We start from the raw sequence: 17,472 nt of genomic DNA on the forward strand, positions 1-17,472 counted from the left end.
TTAAAATTAAACAGTCAAGTTTTAAGCATAATCAGTTTTCACATTTGGACAGGCATGAATAGCAGACCGGTGGGACAGATCTGCCAGAACCATTTGCGTAAGGTACTATCAGTAAACTACAAAGACTATATTTATTATGACCTTTGGGAGACGGTGTGGAATACTAATTTGCATTGCTTAGGTTTCCTTGAGACAAAGAATACACACTTGAGGGATAGAGTCGTTCTGTTCCCTTCTTTATGGGATATTCTCTGACTGAACTCTCTGGAATTTCTAGCAGTCACTGGGCTACTTGGGGTCACAAAGCATCATTATCAACAACAGTGCTTCACCAAATGAAACCAGCACAGAGTAATAAAACTCACTCTGCAGTGAGTGAAGGCTAGTTCATGGATGAAGATGGGGACAGAGCAAAGAATGAGGCCCAGGGACTTGGACGCTGAAGTCCTGCAAACTGCTTTTAGCTTCACAGGCGGCCACTGGAGCCTTATCATTTGCACAATTGCAACCTCCTTTGGGAGCTCCCAGAAAACAGTGTAAAATTTTTAAGAGACCAGAGGAATTAAGTGGTAGAGAAATATGGTCTATACTATTAATATAACTTCATTTTAAAACCAGCCTAGCATGGCCAGCCTGCACTAGATGCATAAACAGATGGATAGACAGAAGATGAATGAGATGATATGAAGCAATATAATATTTAGCTCACTTAATATCTATTAGAAATCTATTAAAATTATTTTTTGTTTTAATAGCATAAGACAGTTCTATTTCACTTCCAAGTTCATTTTAAATCAAGGATTTGAAGTACTCTCATGATCCTCTGAGCAGAAAATTTACCTAAGAAAAATCGAGAAAGTCTCTCAAAGGGTTAATTGTTCCAAGGTGGAGAATATATTTAAATGAAAAATTCCTCAAGGAAACCAGCCTTGTCTTTAGATTTTACAAATAACAGCCATTGGTGGCTAATATTCCTAACCTTTAGTCAGTTTTCTGTTGATGAGAAATCAGAATCAGGGATCATTACTTTTACAAAGAATGTTTAGACATCCCAGTGACATGATCACTATATGAAATATAATTCAAATTATTTCAGTTTAAACACTGACTTTGACAGTTAGTAAAAATCATTTAATTTTCTACTATGGAAACTGTTTTAATAATTTTAACCACTTTTTTAGATTATACCAATTCTTTGAGATGAAGTACGACAGAGAATCAAAATAATCTGTAAATTGAGCTCTATTGCAAAAAAAAAAAAAAAAAAAATGAGCTTCATTCCTTAGTAGGGATGCGGCGGGTAAACTTTCCAGGGCTTTTTGCTTGTGTTTTTTTCTTCCTCTATCTCTTCTTTCCTCCACAGCTCAAAGACAATCCAGCTCATGGAAGCAGACTCTGGTTAATGATCCCTTCCCTCCTTTACTTTCTTCCTTTCTTTTTCATTCACATTCCCAACCTTGCATCTCTCTTCTCATCCCTCCCCCCCCCCCTCACCGCCTGGGGGAATGACTACCTCAAAGAATTAATTCAGAACAGGCAGCCGAAAATGGTAACAAGAGTGGGCAAATCAGGATGTGGATTTAGAATCAAGAGGTATTTTAAAGGAGGAGAGCTGCTCAAATTAAACATATGTTAAGAATACAGCCTTGTTGTTCATGGCACACCTTCTGCCTGCCATCCCACCTCAGTGGGATCAGCCTTTAAGGGCAGAGCCTTCCCTCAAGGAATAATAAATACAGTGGCTTGAGTGTGTATAGATCTGAGCAGTGCAGGGGGCTTCCTGTCCTCTTGGTCCAACCTCACTGTTGGAACACAGGTGGGTAGTGACCTAGCTAACTAGTGAAATGGGTTATGGCCCTCAGGCTCACAGCTAGAGAGAAGACAGTCACAGCACCAAGGAGTGAGGCTTTGGGCATGAATCAGTATGCGCCTTGATCTAGGCTTCAGCACCCAGGCCACACTTGGAGCCAGCACTTCCTGCTCATCTTTCTCACTCTCACACATGCGAACTAGGCAACACAAATCCATTGATCTTTTGGGGGGAAAAATGTCTGTACAGAGGCTCAGAATGTTTTTCTTTGAGTCAATCGGCTATCAAACTGAGGTTGGGTCTCCCAGTTCTCCCATTTTTCCATGTGTGTGTGTCCTTTAATGGTGGGGCTATGTTCGCACAGTTCCAGTTTTTATACTTGGAAAATGCTCAGAATGCATTGCTTTGAGAGTCTCTCCCTAAAAGCCCAGCAAAATTTTTTTGAAAACTTCTGATTCTATTTTGTTGGCAAATTGTATTAATTATGAAAAACTTTGCCCTATTTCTTCGTTTTCATTCCTCCCAAAGTATCTCATTTTGTTACAGGGCCACCTCAAAATTTTGTACTCCAACACTATTGATATGAGCTAGTACCATCTGCAGCTCACTGAGGGTTGTCCTTAGGAGCTATGTAGAATAGCAATATATTATTTACTTGCTTTATTTATCACTTTTGAAAAACAAGGTGAAGAACAGTAATGTAATCTATTTGTAGCTTGAATTTACTCCATTGATAGATAAGATACAATACTCTTGGATCCTATAGGAAAAATCCACAATATTCAAAAAATCCATAAGAATTCTCGAAAAAAAAGTTTTAATTTAAATTTTGACTAACAGGTCTGAGAAACTCACAGAGCCCCTTTCTCATTTATTTTGGCATTATTCCCAGAACACAAATAATGCCTAATTATGCAATTATTACAGGATAACAAAGGGTAACAAGTTCTCCTTTATATTGTGGGGGATGGCAGACGGAATTTGCTAATTAAATAACTACTGTGGGGAAAGAGTTTCTTGGTCTTGCAAACATTTTACAGTTACCAATTATGTGATACAACATGCAAATAGCAAAACTCTTGATTAAAGTTATCAGGCTCCTAATGTTCTATCACAAGTTCAAGTTTATCACATAGTCTTGGTGCTATATTTCACTTCCGTAACAATGATCCAAATCAGAGGAACTGATAGTATGGAAATTCTTATTCTTACAAAGGACAGATTGGAGGGTGTGATTTATTTTAAAAAAATCGTTCAATTAGTCCGTTCTTCTTCAATAAACCCTATGTGATCTGACAACTGGCTGTCTTTTGCCATGTAGTCAAATATTCACAATCTTTTACGGAACTTGACTCAAATGTTCCTTTGACAAAGGGGAGAATGCATTGTAAGGTTTGAAAGAAGATTTGTGCTCGGTCTGTCTCTGCAGCTTTCAATGTACAGAGGGGATAATCCAGTGAAATCAGGTTCTGAAAACAGCCAAGTCCTCACAAATTTGACTAAACATATTAAAGGAAATGCTACTAGGCAGGTAGGAGTCGTGATCAGAAGTATGGCTTGGGAGGTGAGAAGGGGGCGGAGGTAGAGGTCTCCTTTCTATGTGTACCTCCCCCCAAAGTGAAATCTTTTCAACGATTGTCATGGCAAGGGTGACACGATGTCATTAACATGTTAAAAAAATTACATCAGTATGTATGTAGAATGATTGCTTAGTGGTTAAGACTAGCTAATAAAATGATTTTATTACTAAAACAAAATAAAATTTATAATAGAAGAAGAGAAGGAAAGCCAGGGCAAGACTGTCAATGGTATAGAGTTATAGTTAGATGGCAAAAGCGCTGGAGTTCTACTGCTTAGTAGGGTGACTATGATTTATAATATTGTATTGAGTATTTAAAAAATCATACAAGAGAGGACTGAATGTTCTTACCACAAATAGATGATAAATATACAAGGTAAGAGATAGGCTGATTACCCTGATTTATCATTGCATAATGTATAGGTGTATCAAAACATCCCAGCATACCCTGTAGATATGTATAATTATGTTTTAATTAAAAGCAAATTTTAAAAGAAATACTCATCAATTCATACAAATTCTGTGCACAGGATCTCCCAACTCTCCCTCATATTTTTCTCTGCATGCATGTGCATGTCTTTGCTGTCAAAGAAGCACCTTTGCTTTGATGGTGGAGTGTGGAGACAAGTGCATGGATGCATACCCGATAGGCACAGCCCTGGGCGTGAGGCCATGTGTTGCGTCCCTGAGCTTGCTTCATGGCCCACTCCTTGATTGGTTGCTGCAAGGACAGTTAGCAGAAATTGCATTGGTGGCTGCCTGTAATGTGCTTAGCTACTGCCTAAGTATACATGGTAACTGTGGAATAAAATCAGACCTGCTTCCTGCTTGGTCTCCCGAGGTCTTAATTAGTGATTCCGCAGCCACACTCTCTTCTACCCTGTTCCGTGGACCTCCTTGCTGGATGAGAGAGAGCCCTTGCAGTGGAGCTCCCTTCAGGCATTAACAACCATGATTCTAGTTTTTAATGCTTGGAAAATGTTCAAAATGTGTTACTTTCAGGGGGAACTAAATATGGTGCCACTTTGACAGCCACGTCCTTCAGGGGCTAGACATGATTGTTTGAAAATTTTGGATTCTACTTTTGTAGAATCTTTTGTCCCATATTTTCCTTGTGTTGCTTTTCTGAGTTGGAATCCTTCAGTGGACATTCTTCTAGTGGCAATTCTAAGGTATCAATGGAACACTTTTCTTTCTGTAGCAGGTAGCACATCATTAAATTAATACTGTTCCCATATAGAAGTTCTTTTCCAGGTATTGTTTGCAGGCTATACAGTTGTAGGATCAGAGGGTGGGATGCAGTAGATACTAGGCACAAAGGAAGAGGAAAGTAAGAATCGGGCTTTTAGTGATGAAGGTTTTGGGACCCTGGGGGCAATTGCTATACATCCTTGTGCCAGAGAACACACTGTGTGGTGTTGCTATTCACACAGATCCCCCATCAAGATAAACAGTCACAGTTAAGGGAAAAGCATTTACTAAAACATAGACCAAGAGCACTCTCTTTTATAAAGTGTACAAGAGGAAAAGATGAATAAACCCAGGGACAATCTTGTGGGTAAGCTGCTTCTCTGCTATTATTAGCAAGGTGAGGGGATCTGGGCAACACTTTGTGGTCTTTAGGAACACTTTGGCTTCTCTTGGCATCATGCTCTGAAATTATTTTTTCCATTTTTTCATGTTGTCTCTGTAACATGACCTCTTTACATAGTATATCTCAGGAAATGACAATTGGCTGTCGTATCCCATACAAATTGATTGGATATGACAGCTAAAAGGAATATAGATTCTGCAGAGAAGAAAGTTTTCCTCTTGCAGTTGCATCCTTTCTTTACCTCTTCTTGGTTAATTTTATTATTACAATTAGATCATTTAAAAATCAACACATCACATACCAACCTCCCCTAAGAGCAATCATAAGATTTGATGATTTTTCTGATATATAGGATAGGGTTTCAAATTTGCATTATTTTATCTACTGAATTAACTATGAATTCTAAACCAAACTAATGTTGCCATGTGTTTTTCAACATCTCTAATCTAAACCATCTGGAGAAGCATGGTTTTGCAAAGGCATCTCTTTCAGGACACTCTGTGGATTTTGTCACTCCTTGAGGTTTTGGCAAACCATCAACATCACTATACTTCTCTTTTATGAAATAGAGCTTTTGACTAGGATTTTAGCTTCGTGTGTGTGTGTGTGTGTGTGTGTGTGTGTGTGTACATTTGTGTGCATATGGGCACTTGTGGACAATTTTTCCTCCTGTTTTCTTCATTATTGAGGGGACAATATATTTGTAATAAACTTATTTTAAAGAAAATTAGAGGCTTTTGTTGTACATAAGGCATACTTTGATTTAATTTCAACTACTCAATATAATACTAGACTAAGTTATCAGAGAAGCAAAGCAGCACTACTAAATAACATACTTTATTATACATGGGTGCTGCAAATACCTCTTAAACAAGTCAAGAGCAGAAAACATCAGCTTTAGGGAATTTAAAAAGTAGAAGTTATAAAATTATTATGGCAACAATGATTTGTAGCATGTAAGACACAATAAGCTCAATATATTCTTGAGAAGATTATAGTTAAAAATAACTAAGTTAAATTGTTCACCTGTGAGAAAAACAACACCTTGTTTAATTTTTTTTGGCTAACAATAAACATGTCTTTTAAAAAATGAGTAATTGGGCTGGGAATGCGGCTCAAGCGGTAGTGCGCTCGCCTGGCATGTGTGCGGCCCAGGTTCAATCCTCAGCACCACATACAAACAAAGATGTTGTGTCCACTGAAAACTAAAAAAAAAAAAAAAGTAAAATATTTTAAAAAATGAGTAATTGCCAAGCATAGACTATTTGTTATGACAAAGGTTAGAAAACAGTTCCTCCAAGTAACATTGGTAGTTCTGTTTCCAGAAATTCTCTTTGATAAATAAATGCTCTCAAATAATTTCAAGAATTAAGTTGTGCTGAAATTGTTTGAGATAAACTGAAATAACAATAAGACTGGGGAAATATGAGTCTTTGTATTAATTAAAAACATAGCATGTTCAAATAGCTCCATTCATATTAGGGAACTTAAGGGAACTTAAGAGCACACACAAATCAGAAATTTTGGCTCTAGTTCACAGATGGCTAATTTTTTTTTAAAGAAACAGATGGTCTGAAGTTTCAAGGTGATTCTATTCATGGAATATCAAGAATCAAAGCAATGACAGGCACCCCTCTTGGAGGTGGTAGTGGCCTTAGCATGCTCCTGGTAGGCACTACTATGGCCTGGGTCAGCACTACAGCTACCCCCTGCTTTTCCCTGATTGCTTCTCAAGAATGAGGTCTCCCCTACATAGACCTCAGAGGGAGAGCATTGCTCTTCTGAGACTTAGCTTTCCTCTCAGAACACTTGCTACTCCTTTACATCTGCTCCTGCCTATATAAAAATGTAGGATAAAGAAATAGCACAATCTGGTATTCCACAGAATGCAAGCCCCGCTAAGGGGAGCAGAGCCCAGGCCATAAGCGTCTCTGGGAGGGACAGCTCTTCACGAGATGCCAAACTGGTCTTAGATGAAGGTAGAATATACTGGTTGGCCCTGTTTCCTCATTCTGACTCCAGAGTCCACAGAGTGCATGAAGCGTAGCAAATGGCCTGTTAGTCCACACAGAACTCAGTACAGTCATGGAGCTACACAAGGACTAGAGGGTTCCTTTATAAAGCCTGTGCCTGGGGCCATCAGTGTGAGCAGTTAAGCCAAAAAAGTCAATGCACGGGTGCCTGGCATGTGGCAGAAGCACAGCAGCAGGGATGGTAGTCAAGCCACTTACACCAGTATACCCTATCAGTTATTCAAACACTGAGCTCCTTTTGTACTGGCTGGTAAGAGACCTTTCCCCACGTTCCTCAGCACCCCCTGCTGCCTAGCTACCTGATCTCTCCCTCCAGACTTTTCAGTCACAATCTCCCCCATTCAACCACTAAAGATGCAATGCCTGGCACAAACGGACCCACATTCCTGCTGTTTGTTCAGAACACATAGATAAATACATATTCTAGAGTTCATTCTTGCATATCAGGTAATAATCAAATCTGACATTCATTGGGTATTTACTATGTGCCTGACACTAGGACCTTTACGTATATTATTTTAGTCTTATGATGCCCTTTGGGTTGCTGATTGCCACAGCTCCTAAGTAACTGAGTTATAAATCCAGGCAGTGTAGCCCCATAGCCTGTTCTTAACCATTATGCACTTAACTGCTTCCCTGCTTTCCTTACTGGTGTGGTAAATATTTGATCATAATTTAAGCAGAAAATAAATGGTTAAGTGATTGGGATGAGAGAACTTTGGAATGGTTTGAGTCCGTCTCTTCACTTGGCATTTATATATAAAGAGCATACATGAGGATCTGACTAATGTGAACATGGTCCAGGGAATTTGTCAGGTGATGAAAAACATTAAACCTGGTGGAGATTAGGGAAAACTGAAATGTTCTTATGGTGAGGGAATAGCCACTTCTCAACTCCAGCCAATCATTGCTGGGTAGGCTTGGCCATGGTAGTACCCTGTACATATATGTTGAATGAATGAATAAATGAGTGGGTAAGGAAATGACATTCTTGACATTAAGAATGTCAAGGTTTTGGCTTCTTCCCACGTGATTATTATACAGTGATAGTGCAACAACCAAACACAAAGGAAATACTTCCATATTTTAGGTAGGTTCACCTATTACTATAGAATGAGTTGTGTCCCTTTCCTTCCAAATTCCAATGCTGAAGCCCTAACAACCTATGTGATAGTATCTAGAAACAGGGTTTGGGGAGGTAATGAAGGTGGCGGGGCCTAGATATGTCACGATCATTATCCTTTTAAGAAAAGACATCAGAGAATTCCTGTGCATACGCTCTCTCTTCATGTGTGAGGGCGCAGCTAGAAGGCATCATCTACAAGCCAGAAAGGGAGTCCCTACAGGAAACTGAGTCAGCCTTGACCTTGGACATCCTAGCCTCCACAGATGTGAGAAATAATTGCTGCTTATAAGCCATTCAATCTATGGTATTTTGTTATGGTAGCCCAAGCTAATTACATACCTATATTATCTCTTTAATCTTCACAGTGATTCTAAGAGGTAGATAGGGCCTCCTTCCCCCAAATGTTCAGTCCAGACCTCTTGGAACACCTGCTTTCCTGAGATCAAGGTTTCTTTGACCTCAGTGGATGACTGGGGGATGGGGAGAACAACTTGACAGACCAGAAGAGCTTGCTCATATTGCTCTCTGGCTCTCACTGCACAGCATCAGTGACTCCTAGGGCAGTGCCTTGGAGCACTACTGGATAAGGCCCTGTTCCGATGGGTTAGCACAGGGCAAAGATATTTAGGAAGATGAAGGCAGTCTGCAATTCTGGGTTCCACATCTACAATATATGGCACCTTAATGGAGTATCCTACTAAAGAGTCTTATATAGTGTTTATAATAGTAGGAAACTTCAGCTTGATCATTTGTAGTACATCATAGCAAACCAAAACAACTTAAAATAGTTTGCTCAAAGGTATTGTCTCATGACATCCCTCCCATCAGATAACTCCCTGGTTCAGAACCACATCGGAGAGGTGTACAAGCATCTTCATTGTTGATCTCAGATGAGAAATCACCTTGGATACTATCTCTTTGCTATAATCCAGCTGAAAATTCTAATTTCCCTGGATGTATCTCAATGACTCATCCTGCTTCTTCTTGAGTTACTCGTTGGAGAAGATCCCAGAAGAGGGTCGATAAAGAATGAAAACTGGCAAGGCAGTTTTTCTGCTTCCAGTTTCCTGGGCCAAAACAGAAAATGAAGTTCCTGCTGCTTGATTTAATAAGAATCAGCGTCTAGCTCAAGCCTCGATCATTGGACCAGTCATACTCAATTGGCATAAAAGAAGTGTTTCCAAATGTCTGCCTTTCATTTTAGCACATTGGTTTGAACTCCCATGGGCCCTTTCCTATAGACACAAAATAGCAACGCTGTGCTGCTAGCTGCTCCTCTGGTCTGATCCGTACTAATTTGCATCTTTTACGTAACAGCTTAATTTTATCGTTATGTCCTATGGAATCTTTAATTTTCCATGATTTTGTACCTTGAAGTATGTGTCATAATCTTACAATACTGGTTGAGGTTTCCTCTTGTTTTCTGATTTTAAAGTACATTGAAAACTGTCTGGGTCTCACTTTGGTTTGCATGTTCTTGACCATGGAGTTTATTTACCAATTACAAAGTATCTATTATATGCTTTCATTGTGAATTCCAGGAACTCAATGTATACCAAACCTTAGTTGTCAAAGAACTATTTTTTTCTTCCTGTCTTTTTGACTTCCAGCAACCACTTCTGAGTACAGCCAAGAGAAAAATCTTAAGAAATGTCTTTTCATCAGCCCGGCTATAAGAAAGTTACGCCTCCTTTTGTGTTAAAAAATAAGATTTAAAAATCCTAAAGTCAGATTCTAACACTTCTCTGGTCATAATCTACTTTATAAAATTAAATCAATATACATTTTTGTGTCCCCACAAAGATTAAAGATTTGTATTATGAACCACAGTCTGGGTTTAACAAAAATTGATGGTAATAGAAATCCAACGTATTAAAACAAACCTTGCAATTCTACCAGAGACGGGAGGAAGACTTCTTTTTAGGGGATCAGGAGGTTTAACACCAGAGCCTTCACAACTCACTAGGGGTCACCCAGTAGAATGGTCAGTCAGGAAAGATCTGAAAGTCCTGAATTTTCCTAATCACCAGCCCACATATCCTCCTGCATTTACCATCACTCCTGGCAGGCACGCAGAACTCTCTTTGAGGTTAGTGGGAATCTCATGCAGAACCAGACGCCGGGCAGTTGAGGCCAGGAGTTGCAATCTCATCTGCAATCTTTATAGAATCTTAATGAGAAGTGAAGCCACACGTAGGAAAAAGTACAACTGAGGGTTTGAAACCCTGGCACCAATGAGGTTAGCTGATATAGTCCCGTTTCACATTTCTGTTTTCTCCCTGGAACAGTGAGTGTGTTCAGGTTATGGTCAGTTTCAGGCCACTGTCAGATCACCCTTGAAAAGAGGAGGCCAAGGACAAAGAAACCCAATCAGGAAAAAAGTAAAAATAAAAACCTCTGACCATGTTAAACCTCTAAATATAGCTTCTCTACTTACTTCAGTGCAGCTAATTCTAAGATATATATTTCTGATTCTATTCATTCCATTTAAAAGAGAAAGACCACACCAGGGTAAGCAATGCAGGCTGGTCAGACACATAATCTAATGACAGTGTGTGAAGCCACTACAGAAGGCAGCAGGAGCACTGCCAGTCTGTGATGGGGCTGTGTGGCTGATTTCTATGCAGAGTCCACAGATATTTTCCAAGTATAGACAGCTTTTATTGAAATGAAAATAGAAAAAAAATTGCAAGACTAGAACCCACACCAAAAATTCAGCTTAGTAAAGACATGAAACTGCCCACGAAAGGAGAAGGTATTTGGCTTCATTACTCATAACAGAGACAAGAATCTTCAGACTGAAATCTTTTTATGATTAGGTTAAAAGCCTATCAGTCTTTACAAAAGACTGTGTTGATGTGTTTCTTATGCATTTTCTTTCTAGTGCCTGAAACAATGCTCTTCTGAGCCACTGGATTTGTGAGCAATTATAAACTTGGAGAAAAGATGAAGAAATCAGTGGAGATCATTGAGAAAGGGGCAGCTAATGCAGTTATTCTGAAATTATAAAAACATAATTATAATAAGGTTTCCCTTATCCTCAGACTAGTAAACAGACTGTCAAATTTTGAAACTACTGAAATAACCCAGGAGAAAATGCATTCAACTGACCTGATCTCAGTGAGTTAGTGTCCAGAAAATACCAGTTATAATAAATGATGATTTACCAAAAATCAGAAAGGATATAAGAGAAAAGCTACAGGTCAGGGGTGAGAATTTTTGTCTTTCTCATATATATTTTAATTCCACGGGCTCTCTGATTTTTCCTTCAGGGTCAGAAAATGGTAAAGATGGCTCTGTGTAGGACCACATTCAACCAATGTCTTATAAATGTCAGGGAGCCCAAAATAAAGCTTGAACAAGTCACACAGTCTTTGCTATCAATGCCCATGTTTGCCCATCTAAACTTCAAAGTAAATAAGTTAGACACACCAGCATCTCTGACAGTAGAACTTAGGCATCATTCTTAAAGTTGCCCAAGTCATTGCAATTATTAGCAAAGGTGGAGAACCCAGTTTGTTCCAATTCTTCTCTATTCAGTGCCCCCACTCCCACACCATGCCATGAACCTGCATGGTTTCACCTTGCTGCATCCCTTACTAATATAGAATAAGGCAGGACACAAACTCTGGAATAAAATCCAGCTGATTTTGAAGTGGTTCATAGGTACACCTGGAGACACTGAGCATTTATGATAATGAATGTCAAGAGTAGATTCTTAATACATTTTAGTATCATTTTCATTGCTTAGGAAATCTCACATTCCCTGGTATCTAATAATTGCGCTTCTAAAGTTAATCACTCCACAGTTATCTGGAATTGGAAGGACTTGGGAGCTGTGAAAGATACTGGTTTCCTGGATCTGGGGAAAAAATAAAGGTGTTAATTTCATGTGTCAACTTGGCTGGGCTATGGTACTCAACTTATTGATTAAACAGCAGACTAGATGTTGGTGTGAAGGTATTTTTCAGATGTGACTAACATTTATATCTGTACACTTTGAGCAGATTACCCTCTGTAATGGGAGCTGAAGTCCTTGAGAGCAAAGACCAAGGATGTCCAAAGAAAAAACAATTCTGCCTGTAACACAGAAACCCTGTTTTGCTAGCCTGCTCTACAGATATAGATTCAAGACTACAGCATCAGCCCTTAGTAGAATCTTCAGCCTGCTGGTCTATCCTACAGTTTAGACTTGTCAACTCTCACAGTCTCATCAGCCAATTTTCTCTTGCTTGCTCTCTTTCATGCACCTATGAAGGACGTATTTAGAAAAGCTTATGTCTATCTGATCTATATCTCCTATTGGTTGATGACTAATATACCAGGGGACCTCAGAAGGGCTTCATATATCTGTCCTTGGAGGGATTGATTTCAGAAATTCTTCATCACATATCAAAATGTGCAGATGCTCAAGTCCCTTTTAAAAATTGTATGGTATCTGCATATAACACGAACATCTTCCTGTGTCATCCTGAATACTTAACATCATCTCTACATTATGTGTAATACCTAAAGTAACATTAATGCTGTGTAAATTATTGAAATACTTTTTTGTTTAGGGAATAATGGCAAGAAAAATGTCTTTACATGTTCAGTACAGATGCAATTAAATATATATACATGTATTTTATATATATATTTGAGCCACATTTGGTTGATCCATGGATACAGAACCCTTGGTTATAGAGGACTGACTTTATTTACTTTCAATCTGTCCCCTTCTTCTCTTTCCTTCTTTCCTGAGTGGGATCAGAGCTCATTCCAGTTTACCCTCTGAGAGTTTGTCCTGCATTCTTCCCCTACAGTTCCTTAGATCACTTTAAGACAATTAATTTAATGATAGAAACTAGTTTGGTAGTAGTATTTGGTAACAGATTTTTGTAATTTTCATGAATATGTGCTTCATGAATATCAATGTCATTTTATATGAACTACTGATGGTTTATATCTGAGTAGCACAATCATGATTTTAAATATCTATAAATGTGCATGGCTAAATTGAAAAAAAAAACCAAACAGCTTTTTAAATTTTTTTTTTTAGTTGTCCATGGACCTTTATTATTTATTTATTTATATGAGGTGCTGAGAATCAAACCCAGTGCCTCACATTTGCTAGGCAAGCGCTCTGCCACTGAGCCACAACCCCAGCCCAATTTAACAGCTTTTGATACCTGAAGTCTGTCATCATGAACTTCTGCACATCTCACTTGGACCCTAAAGTTTAAAAACTTTAAAGTTTATCAGCATTCTTACTTTTCTGTTTTCCCAGTGGGAATGTTAGGTAGAGTTTAGAGCCCCCATCTGCCACTAGTCACCAGAAGAATTAAAGGTAGGAATTTGAGAGACACAGAGATGTCACCCAGCATCTTTGGGTAACTTTGGTGTGTTTATCTTGTGAATATTCAAGGTACTCTGACTGCTTTTTTTTTTAACTTAAAAAAAAACAGAAGCACATTTTGTTCTAAAATACATTCATTGGGTCATTTAAGGGAAAAACTGAAAATTTAATGCAGTTGATGAAATCTTTAGTGAATGGAATCCCAAAGGTACTAGGAGACGGAAAAGATGATCACTTCCTTTGATAGTAGCAACTACTGTCACATGATAAAACAAGTAATTTAAAAATTCTAGTTGATTCTGAAGACCTTTGGAATTTGCTTCTTTACTCAGTATTTTCATCCTCCAATTTATTGACTTGTTTATTTATGTAATGGTGTGAATATTAAATATATTATATTTTATTTTGAGTCTTAAAACAATTATTTAATACAGTTAAATTTTAAAAAAATTATAATAATAAATATTATACATATTGACTAAAACAGTATGGAGTGCTTCTTGGATTTTTTTAAATTAAAAATATGCTTTCTGTTATTTTGAGTAGTTTAAAAGGCAGTTTTTCAAAAATGTGCTTCACTTTATCTCAGAATCTTTATAGAATTTTTCTGGCAATTCAGCAAAACTTTTAAAACTGAGCAAAATTAGGATTTTTGTGCTTCTATGTTTACAGAAAGAGCTGACAAACTTGATAACCTTAAAAAAAAAGGAAAAAAAAGTGTTCTTATTTCAAAGGCTCAGAAAATAAAGGTTATTTACTATGCAGACCTAGACTTCTTGTTAAGTTGTTTTTGAGATAGTAAATTAGAAAAACATGGCCAGCGTTAGAGGTTACTCAATCACATTGAAGCTGGGACTTTTTATTCCAGCAGCTCCTATTCCCCAAATTATATCTGATAATGTTCTAAAGTCTAAACATATTTTAGTTCAAAAAGTTACTCAGCTCTTAGATATAAAATGGCACAAAGCTTCCCTAAATCTACAGGTTTACCAACCCTCTTCGAATGTGGATGTATTCAGAGCGATCTGTCAACTTAGTACTTCTGAATTGTAATATTTGAGGAACTGGAACTTTGAACTGGCATGTTTGCTTTCCTTTTCCCTGTGCATAATAACAGGATAGGAGCATTAATAAAGGGGTTGGTGCATTGGTCAATGAGAAGGCATGTTATTTTGGCAGAGTCATGGCAACAGAGCAAAGCTGAATGTGTGCAAGTGTAGCATAATTTCAGCTCATAGTATGTCAAATAGAAGACACTTCTCAGTAGACACAAGGAGTAAAATATCCAAAGCTCTTTGATATTATCTGCACTTGCAAACTAGAAATAGCATCTTCATTTCTCAACAATTTGAGAAATACTGGTGGTAAATCTTCCCCTAACCCAGCTTCACAAGTATTATTATCTACAAAACAATATGGCGCCTGTAGACCTAAAATTGGCAAAATCCACTGAACTGCATTTCAGAGAAAGGAGGGAACTTGAAATGGTAGTGCTCTGAGGATGTCCACGTGGGTGGGCAAGCATATGTTGCTATGAAGCAAAGGAAGTGGTACACCACAATTTCTTCATAAGTGCGAGGTCTTTATAAACTCATCCTCATGGGGGCTGTTTTAAATAGAAAGAAAATGACACAGTCCCCAACCAGGCTTCCTAACTGTTTGGGGAGGGTTGCCACTTTCCCAAAACATTAGGTTACTGTGGGGGAATTTTCCAAAATTGTCAACAATTCCATTTTTAAACTCAGTGCTTCCTCCCAACATAAGGCAGATGCAATGCAGCATGAACTATATTTGTTCTAGTTGAGATGTAGGTTATTTTTACTATGATGACTCCTACCTGACAGTGGAAGACATATTCTGGTGTGGTTTTCTTAAACTTCATGTTCCAAACCAAGGCCACTCCATCTGGTTCATGGGGAGCATCTTCATTATTGTTGTAAGAAGCGACCATCAGCTCAGGGTACTAAATGGAAGAGGTCACAAGAATCCATTAGGCTAAGATGACAACACAAGGGACACTTTCTCATCTCAACATATGCATGTTATGTTACATACTTCAAATGGTGCTTTATTTTTAAATTTTTTTTTGTGGCATATGTAATAACAGCCTACTGCCTCAATCTACTGCAATCTGGTTTCTGTACCCACTACTCTGCGTGTACTTGTATGGTTACCAATAACTACCAATGGCAAACACTGCTTGGTCTCTCTTATGCCTGACCCTTGGAGCTACTCCTTCTTTCTCCTATGTTGGCTTCTACTGCATCGCTTTCTTCTAATTTTCTTCTCTGACTACTATTTAAAAATCCCTATAAGTTCTCCTTTTGCTACATATATTCTAAAGGAGCTGCTCTTTGCCCCCGTCTATACATTCTTCCCAGGTTATCTCATCTACTCCAATAGCTTTAAGAACAGTATGCTGAGAGTTTTCAAATCTATGTCTAGGGCTGATATCTCTCTGAGCTCTGATCCTCATATTTGATTGCCTACTAGAGTTGGCTTAGGGCTGTCCATAAAGACATCAGATGCCACACATGGCAAAACAAGCTCATTGACTTCCACACAAAACCCACTGCTCTTGCAACGCTGATCTGGCCAGCCGGGCCAGATGTGCCAGATGTGCTATTTTCGTTTTCATTCCTTTCTCTCTCTTGAAGTGTGTCACTACTCCCTCCATACCTTTCTAATCCGTGTTTTCTTCACATTCTTAAGGTCAGAGCCTCCTAAATTAATTTCTGGTCTGGGGAAGGCATTAGCTTCCTGAATGGTTGTCTGTATCCAGGCTTGCCAGGTCCTACCCTCATCTACAAACTCCACCCTTTGCAGGATGACTTGACAAAATATATACTTGGCTAAGTCACCCTCAGCTTGGAATACTCTTAAGGGTTCATCACCACTTTCAAGGCAAAAATCCAAGTCATGTAGGATCCTTCACGATCTGGCACTTCTTAGCTTCCCTGCTCGATCTCTTACAACCTTCCCTTACCACCCCACTGTATGACCCAGCCTCACCGGGCTGGTTTTGAAGCACACAGGTTTAGCTTCTATATCTACAGGTCTGATCTCACTCTCATGGGAAGACCTTGTCTATGCTGGTTACATCAAAAATTCATCCTTTAAGACTCAATGTAGGTGTCAAATCCTCCAGACAATCCTAACTAACCATCTGCCCTCTTCTTTTCCACTTGCCCCCACTCCCATTTTGATTCTGAAGCACTTCTCCTGCTGCATAATGATCTTCTCCCCACCATGTCTTTCACTAGATTGTAAGTTCTTTGAGCGCAGGGACTGGTTGTTATTGACATCTGAATCCACAGTCTAATAATTCCTAGCATATCATCAACCTGCACCAAAATCGGTTGAATGATTTTTCAGTTTTTATTTTAGTAACTGTGCTCAGCAGAAATATTTGACATGTTGTTGTCAAACAATACCAATAATTAAAGGCTTATATGTGAGAAACACAACCAGTACAATAACAGAGAGAACGCTGCAGGGATGCTGGGTGTTGGAAACACCTACTCACCCTGCATGAACTCTGACTCTAAATAAATTTAGGATGAATCTCATCGTTAGGACACTTTTCAGGCAAATGCCATTCCTACCTGAGGCTCTCATGAGGTAGCCCCTTAAACATAGCATCAGGAGACTTTCAGATCATGTCACCTTTTTCTCATAGATTATTTAATTTTTTCCTTCCTTTTTACTCTGCTGTGTATATAAACAGAAGATTTCCCTTACACATTCAAACACTGGCTTTTTTCCCTATCAAAGATAACCAATCTAAGTCTTCCATGTGGCTTTGTTTCTTCTTTCAGTGGTCTCGACTTAAGAAAGCTGCAGAGAGTTACAACTTGCTGGGTACAGAGGAGGTGGTGGCACACATCGAGATCCATGGATGTGGCCACCAAGGGAAGTAATCACTCTTTATGAGAAAATGCTCCTTAGCAGAGGAATCAAAGCTGATTAAGCAAGGCCTTTGATTCAAAGCC

The 17,472-nt window shown here is 38.6% G+C and overlaps 1 protein-coding gene across 3 annotated transcripts in view; it reads right to left on the bottom strand.

Moving 5' to 3' along the window:
• The window catches only part of DYNC1I1 (dynein cytoplasmic 1 intermediate chain 1), a 280,791-nt gene that overhangs the window by 85,011 nt on the left and 178,308 nt on the right, over positions 1-17,472 (bottom strand). For all 3 annotated transcript variants that reach the window (XM_081286493.1, XM_081286492.1, XM_081286491.1), the window contains one exon: positions 15,318-15,443. In XM_081286493.1, the coding sequence (XP_081142619.1) occupies positions 15,318-15,443 (126 nt within the window). The remainder of the gene's footprint in view (positions 1-15,317; positions 15,444-17,472) is intronic.

Source organism: Spermophilus citellus, assembly GCF_964194105.1.
Source record: "Spermophilus citellus genome assembly, chromosome: 3".
NCBI lineage: Eukaryota > Metazoa > Chordata > Mammalia > Rodentia > Sciuridae > Spermophilus > Spermophilus citellus.